This window comes from Fusarium solani (assembly GCF_023522795.1).
Source record: "Fusarium solani strain SB1 chromosome Unknown bctg00000005, whole genome shotgun sequence".
Lineage (NCBI taxonomy): Eukaryota > Fungi > Ascomycota > Sordariomycetes > Hypocreales > Nectriaceae > Fusarium > Fusarium solani.
In genome coordinates this window covers 2,810,606-2,828,426 of record NW_027072153.1, presented here as the reverse complement: position 1 = coordinate 2,828,426, position 17,821 = coordinate 2,810,606, and the positions used below count along the sequence as shown (strand labels likewise).

At 51.8% G+C, this 17,821-nt stretch overlaps 7 protein-coding genes across 7 annotated transcripts; 4 read left to right on the top strand and 3 right to left on the bottom strand.

Moving 5' to 3' along the window:
- Positions 1–2,393: 2,393 nt before the first annotated feature.
- MRS44_009338 (uncharacterized protein) lies at positions 2,394–3,090 on the top strand (the record flags this gene model as incomplete). Its single annotated transcript, XM_046274265.2, has 2 exons — positions 2,394–2,852; positions 2,905–3,090. 2 exons carry the CDS (start codon positions 2,394–2,396, stop codon positions 3,088–3,090), a joined length of 645 nt encoding a protein of 214 aa, XP_046125445.2.
- A 342-nt stretch (positions 3,091–3,432) lies between these two features.
- Positions 3,433–3,877, top strand: MRS44_009337 (uncharacterized protein; the record flags this gene model as incomplete). The annotated part of the gene is made up of 2 exons (XM_065621257.1): positions 3,433–3,806; positions 3,868–3,877. The coding sequence occupies 2 exons, from the start codon at positions 3,433–3,435 to the stop codon at positions 3,875–3,877; spliced, it is 384 nt and encodes a 127-aa protein (XP_065477329.1).
- A 733-nt stretch (positions 3,878–4,610) lies between these two features.
- MRS44_009336 (uncharacterized protein) lies at positions 4,611–5,209 on the top strand (the record flags this gene model as incomplete). Its single annotated transcript, XM_046274266.2, has 2 exons — positions 4,611–4,687; positions 4,741–5,209. 2 exons carry the CDS (start codon positions 4,611–4,613, stop codon positions 5,207–5,209), a joined length of 546 nt encoding a protein of 181 aa, XP_046125447.2.
- Positions 5,210–6,821: 1,612 nt separating this feature from the next.
- On the top strand, positions 6,822–7,385 carry MRS44_009335 (uncharacterized protein; the record flags this gene model as incomplete). The annotated part of the gene is made up of 1 exon (XM_046277770.2): positions 6,822–7,385. One exon carries the CDS (start codon positions 6,822–6,824, stop codon positions 7,383–7,385), a length of 564 nt encoding a protein of 187 aa, XP_046125448.2.
- A 458-nt stretch (positions 7,386–7,843) lies between these two features.
- Positions 7,844–8,578, bottom strand: MRS44_009334 (uncharacterized protein; the record flags this gene model as incomplete). The annotated part of the gene is made up of 1 exon (XM_046277771.2): positions 7,844–8,578. One exon carries the CDS (start codon positions 8,576–8,578, stop codon positions 7,844–7,846), a length of 735 nt encoding a protein of 244 aa, XP_046125449.2.
- A 1,821-nt stretch (positions 8,579–10,399) lies between these two features.
- Positions 10,400–10,705, bottom strand: MRS44_009333 (uncharacterized protein; the record flags this gene model as incomplete). Its single annotated transcript, XM_065621256.1, has 1 exon — positions 10,400–10,705. The coding sequence occupies one exon, from the start codon at positions 10,703–10,705 to the stop codon at positions 10,400–10,402; it is 306 nt and encodes a 101-aa protein (XP_065477328.1).
- Positions 10,706–13,961: 3,256 nt separating this feature from the next.
- On the bottom strand, positions 13,962–16,055 carry MRS44_009332 (uncharacterized protein; the record flags this gene model as incomplete). Its single annotated transcript, XM_065621255.1, has 4 exons — positions 13,962–14,912; positions 14,969–15,045; positions 15,104–15,260; positions 15,321–16,055. The coding sequence occupies 4 exons, from the start codon at positions 16,053–16,055 to the stop codon at positions 13,962–13,964; spliced, it is 1,920 nt and encodes a 639-aa protein (XP_065477327.1).
- Positions 16,056–17,821: the final 1,766 nt, after the last annotated feature.

Below are 17,821 nucleotides of genomic sequence, written 5' to 3'. Positions count from 1 at the left end.
CCACTCGATCGATGGTCGGTCTCCCAATGGGCCGTACCGGGCGAGAACGCGGATATATGGGCTCTAAAGGTGATACATAAGATAATTGATATCGCCGGTACATGAGTGAACTCTTCATAGCTTGAGGAAGGGGTCCTCTAGCCCTAGTGGCATCGCTGTGCTTCAAGGCGAAGGACCCGTTCATAACCCTCTAGGGCCTCCCCAGGGGAGGTCAAGGAGCCACTAGCAATGGATGCACAGGAGAAACAACAACTATGTTATCTGCCTTACAAAGTTAGTTTCGGAATGGTTACTAAAAACAAATTAACTATCAATGCTCCTCAAACTTCCCCTTGTAGGAGCGCTGGTTAATACAGCGCTTGATAGATTTGAAGTACAGCCTGAAGGCCGACCACTTATGAAGCAGGGGATAGATTCCTCCTTTAGAAGCTCCAATTCCGTCACCAGGCTTGAAACAGCCTTCTCATATAGTCGGGTTGCAATGCTGTCTTTGAGTCAGTGACAGATAGGTCAACCAGTTCGTTCCACGAAGGGAGAATAAAAAACTTCAGTTTCTTCGTTCACTCTGCGAGGAAAGTCGAATATGATCTATGTCAAGCCTTTTATGTAACTGGTGCGTATTGAAGGCTCTCGCATACCTTGACCAGAGACTGCAGCAAGTTGGGTTTAAGTGTTGACGGAGACCTGACTGTCGTCTGGTTGGGATTTCTTCGACCTTCTAAACAGAAATTGATCCAATGGTAGGAGACTCCAAACATGCTAATCAGAGAAAATCATCTTGGAAGCCCCTGGATGTATCACTCCAGACTCTTCGAGGGCTGTGGTCTAACGGACCACACAGATTCAAGACTTGGAACATCTCGACCTGTTTCAAAGGTAGAAGAGCAGTTTCTATGGCCAATTTGATAGTGTGCCTGGTGTTGTATGTTCAAGTGTCTGTCGGCTGGTAGATATATGGGGGTAAATCCATCTCCCTGCTGGCCTCGCGCACATCTTGGTCCGAATTCATAGTCAATTGATGAATTTTCAGGCCCAAACTACTGAAAATGTCCTTATTGATGGGTATTGGCATATATTTTTAACAGATCTACTCGTTCTCTCGGTCGAATCTGTCGAGGTAAATACTCCCCTCGCGTGCATGCCTACTCCGGACCACGCAGTCAGAGGATATCATGGCTAAGTAACGAAGAGGGTAAAATGACCTATTTAAATTAATTATAGGGAACTCCTGACCTGAGTGTGCCAGGCCTTTGACTGATATGCGTGATGAACTTGTGGCGACCAGGGTCATCAGGTAGGGTTCTGAGCCAGTCACCACTCTGTTAGAAGAACAATATAATCTTGGTCTTTTAACAGGCATGGCAAGGAGAATCTCGGATAAGCAAAATGTGCGCTTGAACAAAACTCCTGAGAGAGTGCTTTGAGAAGGGCCAAGACCTCGCGTGAGTTTCTGCAAACTCCATGAAGGAGTCGAACGACGAAAGGTTCATTGACCACTTTGATGAAACTTGGTGTTATATATCAGCTGGCCCCCTAAACTTGATAACTGGTACAATGATTACACTTGAGGTAGTATTGGGCTCAAGAACAAACGGCCAAGTAGAGAGCCTAGCAAGAGCAAGCAACGTAAGCGATCCAGAGCAGGCACCGGTGACAAATAACGTGGGTTTCAATGAGAGAACACCCGGAGTCTGTCTTGAATGTATCAATCATGAGGAAGAATGCAGGCCATGGCACCTCGCGCTTAAAAGTCTGACAACTTGGAAGTCCAGAGTTGCGAGACTGGGTAGCTGGGGTCTCTTAGCTAGATCCCTTCTAGTGGTGTTGACAACCGCATGGCAACTAGTATCTAGCGAATCAAATTTGCTATGCTCCAGAACAGAAAGGCCTTTCCGGGTGGCAAGGAGCACAGGGGTAGAGATGAGACGACTCTTGGCCAACTCGACGACTGCCTCTTTGAACAGAGATCAGAGAAGTAACACGAGAAAGGGGCTTGCTTCATGGAGAGAAATGAGTTCCTGGACCAACATCCTTACTTTGGATATTGTGATTTGCCCGGAGCTGATATGTTTGTTGGTTCTGCTGCTAATAAAAGCAATGACAGAAGCAATATGGGGCTCTGGCCTTTCTATGAATGGCTGAATCTGGCCCCAGAACCTTGGCATCGGTGGGCCATACTTCTTCCAGCTTAGATTACATCTGGAAGTAATTTGCGCCGCGGGACTATTGACTGTAGTCCACGCCACGATCGCAGGGGTACGTTGTTGGTTGTTGGGGTGCACGATCTTATAAGAGTTACAGCTGCAGCTATTGAGCAAGTGTTTGTTTGTCCTCTCGACCCTTCCGTTTAGGTTTTGACAAATCCTACACTCGTTCTCAATTAGGTTCTCGAGATGCTATCCCACAAGTTCCTGGTTGTCATTACAGCCATGTCCCTTGCGGCAGGCTCTTCCGCTGGCCCATGCATCCCGCAGGCATCTCTCACAACTGAGACTGCAACGACCTCAGCGACCGAGACTAGTTTAACGACCATATCTTCCGCTGAAACGGCCTCTACGACGGAGACCATCATCTCCAGCACCGTGGAAACAGCTTCTACTACAGAGACGGTCACTTCATTCAGCACTACCGAGACGCCTTCGACAACTGCAGCGCCCACCTCCACCACAACTACGGAGGAGGAGATTGTCATCACAATGGCCAAGCGATCCTTCCAGGATGGCCCTCCCCTTAGAAAGAATGTCCACTGCGAGGTCAACGGCTCGCGCAAGGCAATCTTGTCACTTGATCAGTTCAATGAGGAGCGACCGGGCATTCCCATTTCCATCGAGGGCTGCTATCAGAGATGCAAGGTAAGCCAAGCTCTTACGCAGCCTCGTTGGTGGTACTGACAGGCATGTCCAGGACACTTCGCCCAGCTGCAAGTCCTTCTCCTTCTCTTATGGTCACCTCGGCCAGCCTTTGTGTGACCTCTTTGACGGGAGCGTTTCGGAAAGTGTAAGCACGCTGGACCATGCCGAGGTATCCTTATGGTTCGACGTCGTCTGTGGTTCGCCCTCTGAGAAGGCATGGGAGCCGAGTGATGCTTGAGGGACCCGTTCGGTTCGGATGGTGGGATGGTTTGGTTCAGGGGCAAATCTAATGCTCTCGAGAGCATCTATTTTCTGACCGAGAGATGAATATAGCCGCTCGTCAAGTTGTAGGTACTGAGATCTGTCTTTGATGTTGTATTATAGTACCTATGATATTGGGAGTCTGTCAGATTAGTCATGGGACTGTTTCGTATTGAGACTAGCCGACCTGTGCACTTACTGGGATTTGTCCTGCGCCTTTTGCTGACGCTCCCTCCACCATTGTCCTTGTGACCATTGGATATAACATCCATTCAGATACAACAGAAGCTGCCAAACCAATCCTTGAGGTCTCGCTAGGATGACCACATTCTCTTCCATCCCTCCATACATCCTCGGCGGCGCCTGCGTCGGTCGAGGCCTGATGGCCCTCTACTCCCCACGGAAAGAATACGGCCATGTCGGTTTACCGCTCGAATCTCTAGCAACACCTCAGAGCAACCAAGAACACGGTGGGGTATCGCCGCTCATGTACTTCAAGGGGCTCCGTGAGATCTCGTACGGTCTCACGCTGATGGTGCTGCAGCGTCAGGGGAATGAGGACGCTGTCACGACCTTTGCTGCGATCCTATCGATCGTGAGGATCGGCGATGGTCTTGTTGTCTGGCTGAAGGGAGGAGAGGAGTTGAGATGGAGGGCTATGGGCCATTGGATCACCGGGGCCGGGTTCGTTGGGTGGGTGATTTGGAGGTGCAGTTATCAGGGATACTTTTGACGGACTTGAACGCTTGATTAGATCTGGATGAGAAGTAGCGTTGGCAGAGTTCTGAACTTGATATATCGCGAGACACATTCTTCTCTGCAAGGGCCCCTTACTTCGTCTTGTAAAGGGGTAGATGTTGGCGTATACGACTCCTATCAACTGCGATGCCGGCCTTTGCTCCAATATCAGGGTGCGAGCTTGGTGTATTTTGAAACGACGACATGAAGTTATGTCCAGTCGACATAAGATAGGTGTAGATAGAGGAAAGGAGATTAAGGTATACCCAGGTAGACTCACGGAGACCAAGGGCAGCACGGAGCTTGGAAAGGCCCATCAGCGTTCAGTTACACGTTCTCCAAGCATCCTTGGTGCTGAAGGGGGCACTTGGCAATTTCAAACACCCAAGCTGTCGTTTAATCCATCGCTGTAGAGCGTGCTGGCCTAGTCCTATTGGGGGCTATTGTTCGTCCACTGTTCGTGTGTTCGGTCTGCCAGCTGCCAGGCACCTCTTGCCGGAAATCAGTAGGCCGTTCGCACACACCCAGGCGTTTGGCTTCTCTATTTCCCCCCTCTCGCTTCTTCATTTCTAGGACCTGCATCGATTCTAGAAATCGCCATCCTCTCCAGAACAAAACTACACCTGTTCTCGAGACGAGTTCGATTTCTTCTAGAGACCACATCGATTTCTAGAAAGCAGCATCGATATCGCCTTCTCGCGCACATCTCATCGCTCACTACTCAAACGTTCACCACACATCATCCGCACACGAGTCAACATGGCGGACGAGGGCCGTCTCTACATTGCCTTGTATGCCCGAGGAGGCAGAGCCAGAATGGCCACAAAGGAGGACAAGTAAGCTTTCTCTCTTCCTACTACACTCGTACTTGAATACTAACGATGAACAGATTTCACTGGGCTTTCATCACTGGTCCCGACTATGAATCTCCTGAGACTCGTGCTACGCGTCACCACGTCACGCACGGCGTCGAGATGATCGACGGCACGCCCCAGATGATGTGGAAGTACTGCGAGCAGGATATTCCCACCGGTTGGACTTCTCAACTTCTTGTTCGCGTCCTCATCGGCGAGGTGAAGTCCATGGACCGAGTCAACTTCATCTTCCACAACACGCCTCTGAAGCACGACACTGAGGGATGGAACTGCGTGAAGTGGGTTGAGGATGCCTTCACGACCATCATGCAGGACGACAACGCTCTGGGAGAGGCCGTCACTGACTGGGACGCTATCCGTGACAAGGCTATGGAGTACGTCGATGCCAAGATCAAGTCTGGTCGCTTCGAACTCTGCCGCGACTTTGAGAACGATGATGTTCCCACCTGGGACATGGTTGCCGACAAGGAGCTTGCAAACTAAGCGAGACATGAGAGATATGAGGGAGGGTGGGTGGCAACGTTGATCATGTATCTGCCTTCAAGGGCCTGAGAACAAGCTGACAACTCTACGCGATATTCGTGTGGTAATGAATCAAGAAATCATCAACCTTGCCTTTCTAAAATGCGCCGCGAGGGCTGGCTTGCCTGGCCCAAGTATGCTCCCAATAGGTCAAGAACCACCATGACGCCTCCCAGTCCCCATGCGCAGCACAGTATTTCTATGCGACAAGCTGGCGAGTCTACTTTGATCCACGTGTGTAAAGATTTGCTGGCTGCTCGACAGCCGGCGAGATGCCAAGAGCCTAGACAAATCTGAAGGCATGTTCACGTACTCGACATCTGTTTTCTTGCTCCAAGTCCCGTGACTTCAAGCCCCAACCCTCGCTACCTACGTAGTTTTCAAACAGCTCGTTCGTTTCCAACCCCTCTCTGGCTTCTACATGCCCAGCTGTAATATCTATGGAGCCTATCCATGTGCCAGTGACCAGGCGTATCTCTCGCGTGGGCACCGAGAACATGACGATGGAAAATTTCTCCCAACTCGTGGCCCATGTCTTAAAGCTCTTCTCAACTGCAGTTGGAATAAACGTCCAACGAGACACACCTAAAAAAAGATCTGACTGCATACCGTGTCTTGGCAATATAAGCACCCCTGGCATATCCCCCCGACTTCTCTTGGCCTTTTTGCGCCAGTTTTCGCCCTCGTATAAATCTAGATCAAGCTGAAAAATTCGACACTGTCAAATCACTGGCAATGCCGTTGACCGGGCCATGCAGGTCGTCTCTGATGAAAAAGGCGGACCTGTGGCTTGCTGAATCTTGGCTCGTAACGCCTCAGCGCCACTTTCTGACGGGCAGCCGATGCAAGCAGCTGAAGACATGGCCTGATGGCGGGAGTGAGACTTGGAGGGAGTTGCTTGGTAGAAGGATTGTTTGGATATGGATATTGACGGGAGCGTACATGAGACTATTTTCTTGGATGGTTGGGAATACGATGACCATCCCAGAGGAAGATAGGTGGCTGGAGGTGTGGCTTTGCCTACATTGTGAAATCCAGTAGATGTGCAAAGCTCTGCTTCAAGACGAACTTGATACCTACAACATGCTGTCATGCTACGCCGTCGTGTCCCAGACCGCTGGGACTGACATCACTTCACCAGATCTCAGTCCCGTCAAACAAAGTCAAGGAGCCAACGGCCTCAAAGAAACAGTCCAATCGCAGAGCCCCAAACGAAAATCAATAGCCCGTGCTAATAATAGTGCCGCTTGCCTCACATTGGCCCAATGCTGCAGCCCGGGCTGCCCGAGCCCCAGGTCCAGACCACATGCGAGACCTCGTATTTCCCCACAGCCACCGTTAAGCTTCGCTGTCAAGGTATGCGCGCGTGACGGGTCATCAGTGCATTCAAGAGAAAAGGTTCCGTTGGGCTGGGACGTGGATGGGAACGTGTATATAAAGGTTGGTTCGAAATGTTCAACAAGACTCATCATCACTCACAGCATCTTCAACTCCTTACTACTCCTCCACAAGCCTCCAACTTACACTCAACAATAAACCTTTCCGCTCGCTTTCAAAACTATCCACCTTCACCATGCAGATCAAGGCCCTCCTCCTCACTCCCCTCCTCGCCGCCGGCATCGTCTCGGCCGCTCCCCAGCAGTCCACCAACTCGTTCGAGCTTCTCGCCCTCCGCAACGGCAGCCCAATCCACTTCTCGGGTGTCCAGGCTTCCGAGAGCCGCCTCACCCTGAAGAAGGCCAAGCAGGGCGCCTCGTGCACCGCTGGCCCGGCCGACAACCACGCCATCTTTGAGCTCCTCGGCGAGAACCTCTTCCTCTACGACAAGCCTCGACGCCAGCAGATGTGGATTGACCGCTCTGGTATGGGGCAGGGTATTCTTGGATACAGCACCGGTGCTCAGCCTCTTCCGAAGAATGCTGAGCAGACCGGTTGGAAGGTCGACAAGAATGGAAACCTGAACTTCAAGGGCTCTGGTCTCATTGCTTGCCCAAGCAGCAAGAAGAATGGCCCTTGGTCTATTTGGGTCAGTGCCGGTATCAACCAGCCCGGAGGCAACAAGGGCTGCGTGCCCTTCACGGCCCGCGCCATCAAGAACTCGAAGCCTACTGGATGCGAGTACAGTGTGCAGAAGTAGAATCTCTTCTACGGGACAGACTGGTGCTGGGGAGAAGAATTGGGATGGTATGGAGTTGGGTTGGAACTAGATAGATTTACCGTCCTTTAGAACTGGCATTGCATGATGGCTACGAAGATGTGTACATGGATGATAGAATTATGAAAATATTTTGATATGGATACGGTACCTGACCGTTGTGAACAATGCAGATTGCTTGGTGAATACATAGACCAGTTCGTTGTTCGACCATCTACCTGGCAACCCGACTGACACCCCGAGAAACACGACGAACTGAGCCAAGCTTGATTCAACATTGACGAGAACAGACTGCCCCTGATAGCAAAACCAAAAGTCGACTAACCAACCGCTAATGCCAGCCATTTGGCGCTTATCACTACTCCTATACCGCATCAACGCCCTCGACCGAACGGAACCCAACCTTTCCGCACCACTTGGAGAGCGACAAACTACACATCTCAGGCTGCCAATCTGTCCAGTTCCTCCTTGGTCACTTCTCCATCAAACTCCTGAACCTTTGGAAGGTCCTTTAACCCCTTGGCCGTAGCAGAAACACCCTTACTAAACGGCGTACCAAATTTGAAGTTGACCTCAGAACCAGGCGCGAACCAGTCCTTCTTCAGAAACTCGCGGTCCATCGTACCGAGATAGATGTGAAACACGTCCTCGAAATCCTTGGGGAGGTTTCCGTCGTGGCAGTACTCGGGGAGCAGCTTGAAGTGGAAGCAGAGAGGTGTTCCGCAACGACCGCAGAAGCTGCGGGACCAGGCTTTGCCGCAGCTCGTGGTGTGGTAGAAACGGATCCAGGTTTTGCTTTCTTCTGCTGCGAGGAAGGCTTGTGTCCCTGGGACATAGGGGGGACGGTCCGCGTCGGCCTTTTCAGCGTCATAGTCCTCCGCGAGGACATCGAGGAAGCGGCCGCTCACGATGGTGGACTCTGAAGAGGGAGAGATGGCAGACACCGTGAGCATAGTGGCTGGGATGTCGGCCATGGCAGGTGGGAGGAATGCGCCAGTTGATCTCCGGCAGTCGTTGCAGTGGCATGTAATCGCATTTGGGAGGCGTATGTTAGAAGAAGGAGGTGCCATTGGGTGCAAGGGCCGATCTTCAAGACGGGGGATGGCGATGCGATAGCGGATGGCGCCGCACGAGCAGCCGCCAGTGACGGTGTTTGCGTCGTCGGGAAGAGGCATGATGATGGTATAGATCAAGTAGAACTGTTGAAGATTAACAAACAGCGACAGCTTGGTGGTTATATAGACAGTCAGTCCAGCTCTATAATTGGTGTCTCAGTCGGCGACACCAAACTCCTTTGACGCATCTCTTACGGCGAGGCGTCCTTGGCGGTGCTCCTTGACTGGCTGCTCTAGCCTTGGCTGACCAAGATGATCTTCCCATAGCTGCACAAATATGCCCGTCTTATTGAGCCTCTGGCGATCAATTGGCGTCGTGAAATGCGATGGGCGATTAGCTGCCAGAAATTCACGGCGCAAAGACAATGTCGTGAAGACGCCCCGCCAGCCCCTCAATCGCGCGGAATAATTCCTAGCCGCGAAAGAGGATACTTTTGTAATTTCGGATGTCGGCTCGTATAGAAATTTCTATACTATGTGAGAAGAGGGTTAAAGTTAAAAAATAGTTTGGGTTGGACCTTGGCGGAAGCGTGAAAAGCTGGCGCTGTGCTCGAGGCTATGCATGGCCAGCTCGTGTGCGATTGAGGGCTTCTCGTATCTGTTCCCGGCCTGAGTACAACGGAGTATAGAAATTGTTAGTTTCTGGCTATCTCTGTATCCAAGGTTGCCTCGTGCTCGATGATGGGCTACTTGTGCATCTTGGTGCTGCTGTGGCCCTTTAAGATTAGACTCGAACTCAGTGTCTCTGCTCTACTTTCCAACCTCAGTTTCCAAAAGATTGTTTTTTCCACTAGCTAGAGTTGGGGCACTTGCCCGTGATTCGCTTTTCCGGACCCTGAGATAATGGGCAGTCTGGACGAAGGGTGGTTTGAAGGCGTGAGGAAAGGAGTTGAACCTCACCACCGAAAGCATCTCAAATGGCATGACGGCTCTCCGATATGATAGAAAGGAGACTGTTAAGGCCCATAAACTTGGCATAACTGAAAAGAACCTTTCAAACCACCAAAGTTCTCTGCAATAGGGGTATCTCAACCTGGTGTCTTCGAGTTGGTTACCTGGCCTGTCCGGGGGAGCCTTGACTTGACTACAAACTAATGAGAAAAGTGTCATTAAAGGAGCTTACTCTGATCAATCGGGGCTGAGTGGCTAGCCGTAGTTTAGTTGGCTGGCCTGGGAGAACGTACCGATATCATCCTCACTTGGATTTCCTAGGCGGCAATGTCTCGAGCTGGTAGGTCACGTTCCTTCACGTAGACATACTTTGGTTTGCGTACTTTGCCGCTGGTGAGCAGGCTCATGAGGGTGTTGGGGAGAGTCCTGAACCATAAAATCTGCTCTGATCAAGGGTGATTGAAGAACTTGTAACTGAAGCTCAAATGTACAAGACTTTCTAATATACATACCGAGAAGAGAACGACGCAATGGCTCAATCAGATGAACAGGAGGCTGTCACATAAGAGGCCGTCGCAGAGGAGGACGACAACCTCAAGTCAATTCGGCGGGTACACCGTTCTAAAGTTGAAGAGGAAGACGGGGAGCGGTTGATAACTGTTCTTTGTTATTATGACTGATAGCCTCTCCATACTCAACACTACCGGCCGCAGATTATCTATTCGCTCAGTTATTCCATCAAGGGCCGGGCTTCAACTGTAACAAAGAACACAATAGCCCGCCGCAGACAATCTATCATCTCTTTTCTGTACACTGACAATACTTTGGGGGGCTCTATCTCGCCCCAATCCCCGAGCTGCTGCGCTTAGCACTCCCTTGGCCGAATATTGCGATTTTCTGGCTCAGTTAACCCATCAAGGGCCGGGCTTCAACTATAATAAAGGCCAAATATTGCATCTATGGATGCCTTCCTGATAACTGTGTCTTTTGCTATTGTGGCTGATGGCCTCTGTTGGAGACGGCAATGAGATCAACAATGTGAAGGTGTGGGTTGACGAGGTCATCCTGGCTGAAGTGGGCTCTGGTGGAAGGGCAACTGCCGAGCAGGTCCCGTGGGAGGTCGATTTCCTTGGATCGGTAGACGAAATAGGCCTGCCAAGTCTCGAGGCCCAGAACGACGATGGAAAACTCGCAGGCTGATTTATCGATAGATTGATGGCCATTGAGCCTCGCGATCTCGCGACGGAGGTCCGTCTCTGGGAGAAACGAAGAGTCGACTGGATGGAAGTCGTTCATAGTTACAAGGTCCCGCGAATGGCGGGAAACGCGTTTGGGACGACAGAAAGGTTTGTTGCTAGTAAGCCCGGCTGATTAGGGGAAAACTCGACGAGCGACGAGAAGGATTGTCCGTGAGCCCTAAAACAATGGAATGTCGGATCCTGACACAGAGTTAGTATGGTTGGGTGTAAGCCCAAGTCCAGGTAACAAACCTACCTGTCATAGAGACTATGTCTTAGTTCTCAAGGACGGTGTCGAGGAACGTGTCTTCTTTTATGTTAGCATGTTGAAGAGGGTGAAACTAGGAGCCACGAGGGGATGGAAGATCTCAAAGAATTTGATAGGCTGAAGAGAACACTTACTGTACCGAGGGCTTCTCAAGGCTGGGAGAAGGTAGCCCCCAAAATCTCCACAACAGGACTGGGGGTGCCAACTCTGGCAATCAAGGTAATAGACGCGCCTCGGAAGACGGAAATCTGACCGACGAGAACAAGAGATTCGATCTGACTTTTGATGGGGGAGAAGAAGGGGATCGAGAGAGGTTGGACAAGGGGCTCGGAGGTTCTCGTGTTCGGCAGTGCGCGCGTTGACTGGGAGTAACGGCTCAGGCGTCGTTGCGGGATAGGGAGGGCCACTGTGCTAGCATTGGGATATGGTGCTATGATGTGTTGATGTTGTGTTTTTTGTCATAGTTAAAGCCCGCCCCTTGATGGCATAACTGCACGATGGGTAGAAGACTCGGTACTTCTTCGTCGGGCGATGGCCACGCCGTCTAGTACAGCATGCGAGCCTGGTAGATTGACCGCTTTTCCTCCACGTTAGCTGATGTCTAGAGAAACAAAACGACCGGAGTGTTGGAACGGGATCGAGACTAACCGAGCAGAAGAAGCCGCAAGGGGAAGACGCAGAATTCCACTTTCTGGTATCAAGGATAACTGAAAACAAACTTGGTAAGTCAATGATACAAAGGCCTGAAGGAGAAAGAGAGGGAGGGGAAAGGATCGAAGAGCATATTCCTTGTGATGGGAGTGTCTGGTTGCTGTGCAGGCGGAGGACTGCTGCAATGCGGCCAGCTCAGCTCAGCCAGGGGAACAAAGGAAGTGAGCAAGGATCCTAGGATAGGTGTGAAGAACGCATCGATGGAATCGATCGTCTGTAGAACCTCGTGCTAAGGGGAAAGGAAGTGCTAGGAAACAAAACAGGGGAGGAGGAGTGGCCAAAGGGAACAGGATGTTCCTGGCAAGCATCATCCGCGGAGTGTACTCACAAAGAAAGACATCTGAATTATCCCATAGCGTTGGTTTCGACGCCGCAACAGTGTAATCCGCGAGTGGTAGAGGAGGGAGCAGAGCCGCCTGGCGGTTGAAGGAGGGCGCGCCTCCAGGTAGTAAGTAGGAGTTCAAGGGGCCCAGGGTGCTGGACCGGAGCACCCGGGCCAGAGTTTGAACAGAATGCTTCACTGCCTTGGTCAGTTTCTAATAGCAACGAATGAAAAAAGCAGAAGGAACTCACAATACCAATGCGAACTCGGCGAGGAGGCGGCCCCCCCGCTTGGTGGAAGGGCCCTGCCCCGTCCCTCCATGGACACAACACCACGGGAGCAGGGCCCTTGTTGAACACCTAAATTTCCCTGTGGAGGAGGGGGGGCCGCCCCGGAGAAGTGCGACGAGGGGTTTGCCGGGGGGCGGCCAGGAGGCCGCAGCCGAAGAGGAGGCTGTTGCAAGCTGCTGTTGATGGAGGAGAGAAGAAGAACGAAAGGATGTTGGGGAGGGGAGAGGGTGTTTTGTCGGAGAACGCACGAGAAGGAAGGTGCGTAGAATTTGCCACTGCCCTTTCGAGAGAGGAGAGTGCCTCTGCCTGTGGCCCTGTGCCGAAGGGGGGGCACGATCGATCGGGACACCACACAGCGCATTAGGAATCTGTTGGCGCCTCAACAGTGGGAGACGAACAACATAATGGCACGTAGATGCCTGGAAATCAATAGATAGGTAGCTAGCAGTTTGACATGTCCCATTGTTTGTCTGTGCGTGTTTGTCCGAGTCCTTGCCAAACTGCTCGGCTTGGCACTGCATGAGGTCATTAGGGTGCTCAAACATCCATTGATACCGCTAACTGGACGCTTGGTCCCGCCGATACCTCACTGTTTAACCATCGGAGGTCATTCTCCGCCGCACTGTCGTTCCACAAGGTCAGGTTCTTCGGTGTGCGGTCAAGGCAAGGGCAAGTGATTTTGCACACACAACGTAGGGGTTGGACGCAAGAGCTGAGCTGTGCTTGTAATTCTCTACATAAAATCATATCTAAGAAGGGCACACTCCAGGCCGGGTCATCCTATCCCCACGTTTTCGGGCTTGCCAACGCCTTGGTGTGTTGTCGCGGTGGTTGGTAACAGGTCAAGGTAAGGCCTGAAATGAAGAACCTTTCTGTTCGAAATTGTTGAGCCGGAGAGCTTTTCACAACGGCGCATCAGCATAGCGGGCACCGACGTCGAGGAAGTTGACGACGGGCAGCCGACGGCTCTAGTCTCCAAGTGTCATTGCCTCGCTTCTATGCAGCTAGTCAAAGAACCCGTTGCCACCTCGGTGCAAACATGAGAGATCGACGGTCATCTTCACGGGATATTGGGAGTGTCGTAGCGAATCGTGATCAGGCGTGACTGGGCCTAATAGTGGCACAAGAGACAATACTCCCATAACCAAGTCTTTAATGAGAATTTCGAATTTCCTTGGATAAAGAAGTTCAGAAAACATCATGGCAATACAGTCAGGCAAATAAAACAAAGATTCAGCGATCGTCAACCCTTTACATTCCCTCTGGCTCTATCTGTAAAAAACCAAACATATATAATTAAATGGCCGTAGCCCTTTGTCCAGCCACCGCCCTCTTCTTCACCATCGTTGTATTCTCATGTGGACAGCCAGCAACCCCACAACCCCATTAGAATGAGGAAGAGGTACTGTTGGATGGTTAACAAGTAGCCAACCAACCCCCGCTACACGGGCGAGGGTGATAGCTACAAGTTAACCACCAACAGTACCTACTCCTCACAACAATGAGGGAAGGGAGCTGCTGGCTGCCCACCAGCAACAGACCGACAACTCCCAATGCACCACAACGGCACAACCTCCCCGGTTGCGAGGTGGGGAGGAGTCTGTGCCGTCGGGTCTCCATGAACTTACTGTTCATGGCTATCATCAAGTTAGAAAGATTTCATGCAAAGTCAAAAAAGGTAAACTTACTCGTCCTCCAGGATGGGACACATGCCTGGGTATCTCTACACCCGGCTTGGCTGCTCATGTGCCCTCTTCTCCCTCATCCTCCGGTGGTGGAAGTCCATGGCCTCCTTGCCGATCCTGTCCTTGTACTCAAGGACGAATGACTCGGTTCTACCAAGATGATAGAAACCTTCGTCATCCCGAAGGTTCCCAGGGGCCATAATACTATATAGCCCCCGGTTCCAGTCGAGGACGATCTCCTTCAGAGCCCTGACCAGGACTGTCCTGTACAGGAAGTCCTCCTTTGCGGCGCCCTCCGCTGGAAGCGGAACAATCCTCTCGATGATGGTCTTGAGGATGTGGCGCTTCTGGTCTTCGACCAGGAAGGCCCGGCGCTCGGTCATGTACGTCTGGCGTACATTGAACCTCGCAAAGGCACGACCGCGAACTTGGTCGCGGGTCATGGGCTCGCCAGAGAACCGGCCTTGCGCTCGGCAAAGAGGCTTGAACTCCTCCACCCACTCTCGGTAGGCGGGACGCTGCTTCATCCGTCGCCGGTCGTTGGCGCGGAGAGCCGACTCGGTCTCGTCGGCGGGGGGGACCCAGAACGTGATGCAGTTGGCCACATACTCGTACATCTGGTACAGGTCCCTAAAGGGACCTGTCCAATACCGGGTGTACGGCAGGCCAAGGAAGTCGAGGATCTCGTCTGGGTCCCCGGTCAGCCAGACCTTTGACCTCTTCCTGTCGGCGTCCTCGATCTCCGGGATGCGCAACCAGAGTCCCTTGTCGTCTACGGTTAGACCGTAGGGCTTGATCACGTTTCCCAGGAGTTGCCATATGTCTCCATGGGCATGATGGAAGAGCATGTAGTGCAACCGGCTTGACGAGTCGAAGACTTGGACGTCGACTTGGATGTGAAGACGACGCTCTCGTGCTGGGGTGATGGGACGGCTGGACGGGAGATCAGGGGCGAAGCTTAGCCGGGAGAAGGGGGCAGAAACAGACTCCTAAGGTAAAAGTTAGCATTATTTTTATGTCTAGTCTGCCAGTAGAAACAACAAACCTCTTGAGAGTTGCTGTTTTCATTGGGGGGTTCTTCCCAACGCGACGGTCCTCTTCGGGAGTAGGGGCGAGCGGAGCCTGTTCGATGTCATTAGTCTCTGTTTCACAAACGAGTTCAAGTTAGACAAAATCTTACCAGACCGAGAGCGTCGTGATTGTCTGGGGGCAAACTGTTCTGGGTTCTGGCTAACGGGAGGGAGACTTCTAGATCTGCCACCTCGTTGCTGGGCACCACTGACATGTCTGAATTCTCGATCAGGGAGGGTCATCTCGAGCTCTGTTGAGCGAGGCCACTTCGAGTATTGTTAGCTTTTTCTGTACAATGCAACTGTATCTGAGGTATGGGGACTTACGTCTGGACGCTGATCCGGTTTGGCATGAGTTCCGTCGAAGCGAGATCTTGGAAGGGGGAATTCGGTAGGAGTAACAGCGTTGGAGTGCGCAGAAGGAACAGCAGGGAAAGAAGGGAGAGTTGGAGTAGTCGCAGTGACAGGGGTAGAAGGCGTAGCGTAAGTAGAAGCATTGCTAGGCGTAGGAACACTGTCGTGAGGAGAGCGGACGGTGGGAGTAGAAGCGGCAGGATAAGTAGAAGTGCTGACTTGAGCAGAGAAGCTGGGATAAGGTGAAGTGTCGATCTGAGCGGAGAAACTGCGAGGAGTTGGAGTATTGATTTGAGCAGAGGTACTGGGGCTAGTCGAAGGTCCGGCCACGGCGTAGGTCGGCTCTTGAGGGTTAGGTGAGTCGGAAAGGTGTTCGAGGTCGCGAGGCCAAGGGATAGCAAAGTGAGCAGACGGTTCCTGAACTCCTGCATCTTCGATAACAGCTGTAGCTCCCAGGACAGCGCTGATGTGGTCAAGGTACTCCCTTTTGGTGTACTCGTCTCCTTGGCTCTGGAATCTGGGGCCCGTCACGAAGACGTCGACGTCGCCAAAGTCCTTCTTTGCCGGTCCCTCGATGGGGAAGCGAACGACGGAGAAGGCCTTGGAAAGTCGGTGCTCCACGCGTCTCTTGACTTCATGGTAGACTGAACCTGGCATCCGCGGCGTCTGCAGAGGAGGATTGTGGTTTGCGAAGGCTTTGCCACCCATGATGACGGATAGGCAAACAACAAAGGGGGAGGGAGAAGCTTGTGAGGGAACAAAGAGGGCAAGCAGAAGAGGAATACGGTACGAGCTTGGTGGTGCGAGGACTTGTGATTGAAATGTGAGGGAGAACAAGTGATGTCTTTGCGAACGCGATGATGCTCGAGGAGGGGAAAGATAACAACAAACGAGACTTGTAGCAGACGAGGAAGATGGTCGCTGGTAGAACGTTGTGGTATCTAGTATAGAAGAGGAGAAAGAATGAAGCGTTTGCAGAAAGAAAAAGAATGTGGTCGCTGAAGGGGAAGAATGTTTTGCGGCGTGACTGATTCAGCGTTGGAGGAGAGAAAAGGTGAGTCAAGACGAGGTGCCAGAAAGTTGGGCTGGTAGTGGCTGAGGCGGAATAAAGGTACCATCTGTTAGAGGGGCCGGGCGACCTGCAGCGATCACCTCTACACAACAGTACCGCCGCACAGCCATCAGCACTAGAACAACAGCATCCAACCCAACACTCGAAAAAAAAATCAAAATGACTTCTGAGGAGAACAAAGAATGGTATGCCTGGACCTCCAAGAACTTTTGTATTGGATCCTGGGCTCTTTTCCTCTTCGTGTGCTACATGATGATTTGGCTGGGCATCTAGGATGTGCCTGAGTGGCTGCCGTGCCTTCGAGCCATTCGCATGACCAGACCCATGTACCGCTAGGTCTGACACTTCAAGGTATGAAACCCCATTCAAAAGTTGAAGAAGAGATTGTTCTAACTAGTGAGATGCAGGGGACTTCTTCAAGTTACGTTTCGAACAAGCAAACCATCCCCGACCTCGTCGTCGTTGATCGACCCCTCGAGTTTTTGATTTCCCTGCCTCGACTACGAGCAGAACGAGCATCGTTGCCACCCAGCGGCGGACCATGGGCCCTCTGGAAGCTTCAGGAGAGCGGATGGAATAATATTGGTTTCTGCATTTAATACAGTCGAAAGGAACAGCGTCGTGCTGCAGGAGGTAGCCAAATAGCACTTTTTCCCACCCCGTGACACTGCCCTGCCAAATCGTCCGTGAACAGTAAAATTACTCTGTGTTCATTTAAGAATTATCTGATGCCTTCGAAGTCAATTTCGATGCTGGAACAATCGGGGTTTGCCCAACGTTGCGCCAAAGAAAAAATGAAGCTTCTCGAAGACCCCCACCAGACCCTTTGTCCCGGGCACGTGCACCTCCATGCACCTGCAGGCTGCACGGTTTGCTCTGCTTGTACGACCGTGGCGCCGTGGCGTCAAAGAGCTTATTCTTCAGCTGTTTCTACCATGTAATTTCTAGAGTGACACCTTGGGTGGATAGGGAGATCTGTGTGACGCTGATCGTAGGCGGCATCCATTGATTCTGGCGTCTTCAATGCCTACCTCCAGAGGTGACAGTCACTCTGTATACGCGTATATCGACGGTATAAAATGCGCACTGTACGGTGAAGCGCTGAAAATTCAGCTGGGTCAAGTCTCCTGTGCCCAGAGCTCCGTCTGCGATAGGGCTAGACCCTTCCAGTCTACCTCCTCCCTTGCGCCAGCCATCGTCAAGGCCACTCTCCTTTACGACCTTGATCCTCAGCACAACTCCCGCACAAAACTTCACGTCGCTTTGAGCGGCTTCTAGGCCAGTCATGTCTGGTCTCGAAAGCTTGTTCCTCAAGCTATATAGTACCGTACATGGAGCGCCGTAGACCAGCTGAGGCGCGAAAAGTATCAAACGCAAAAACCGTGAGCCTTAAATCCGTCCC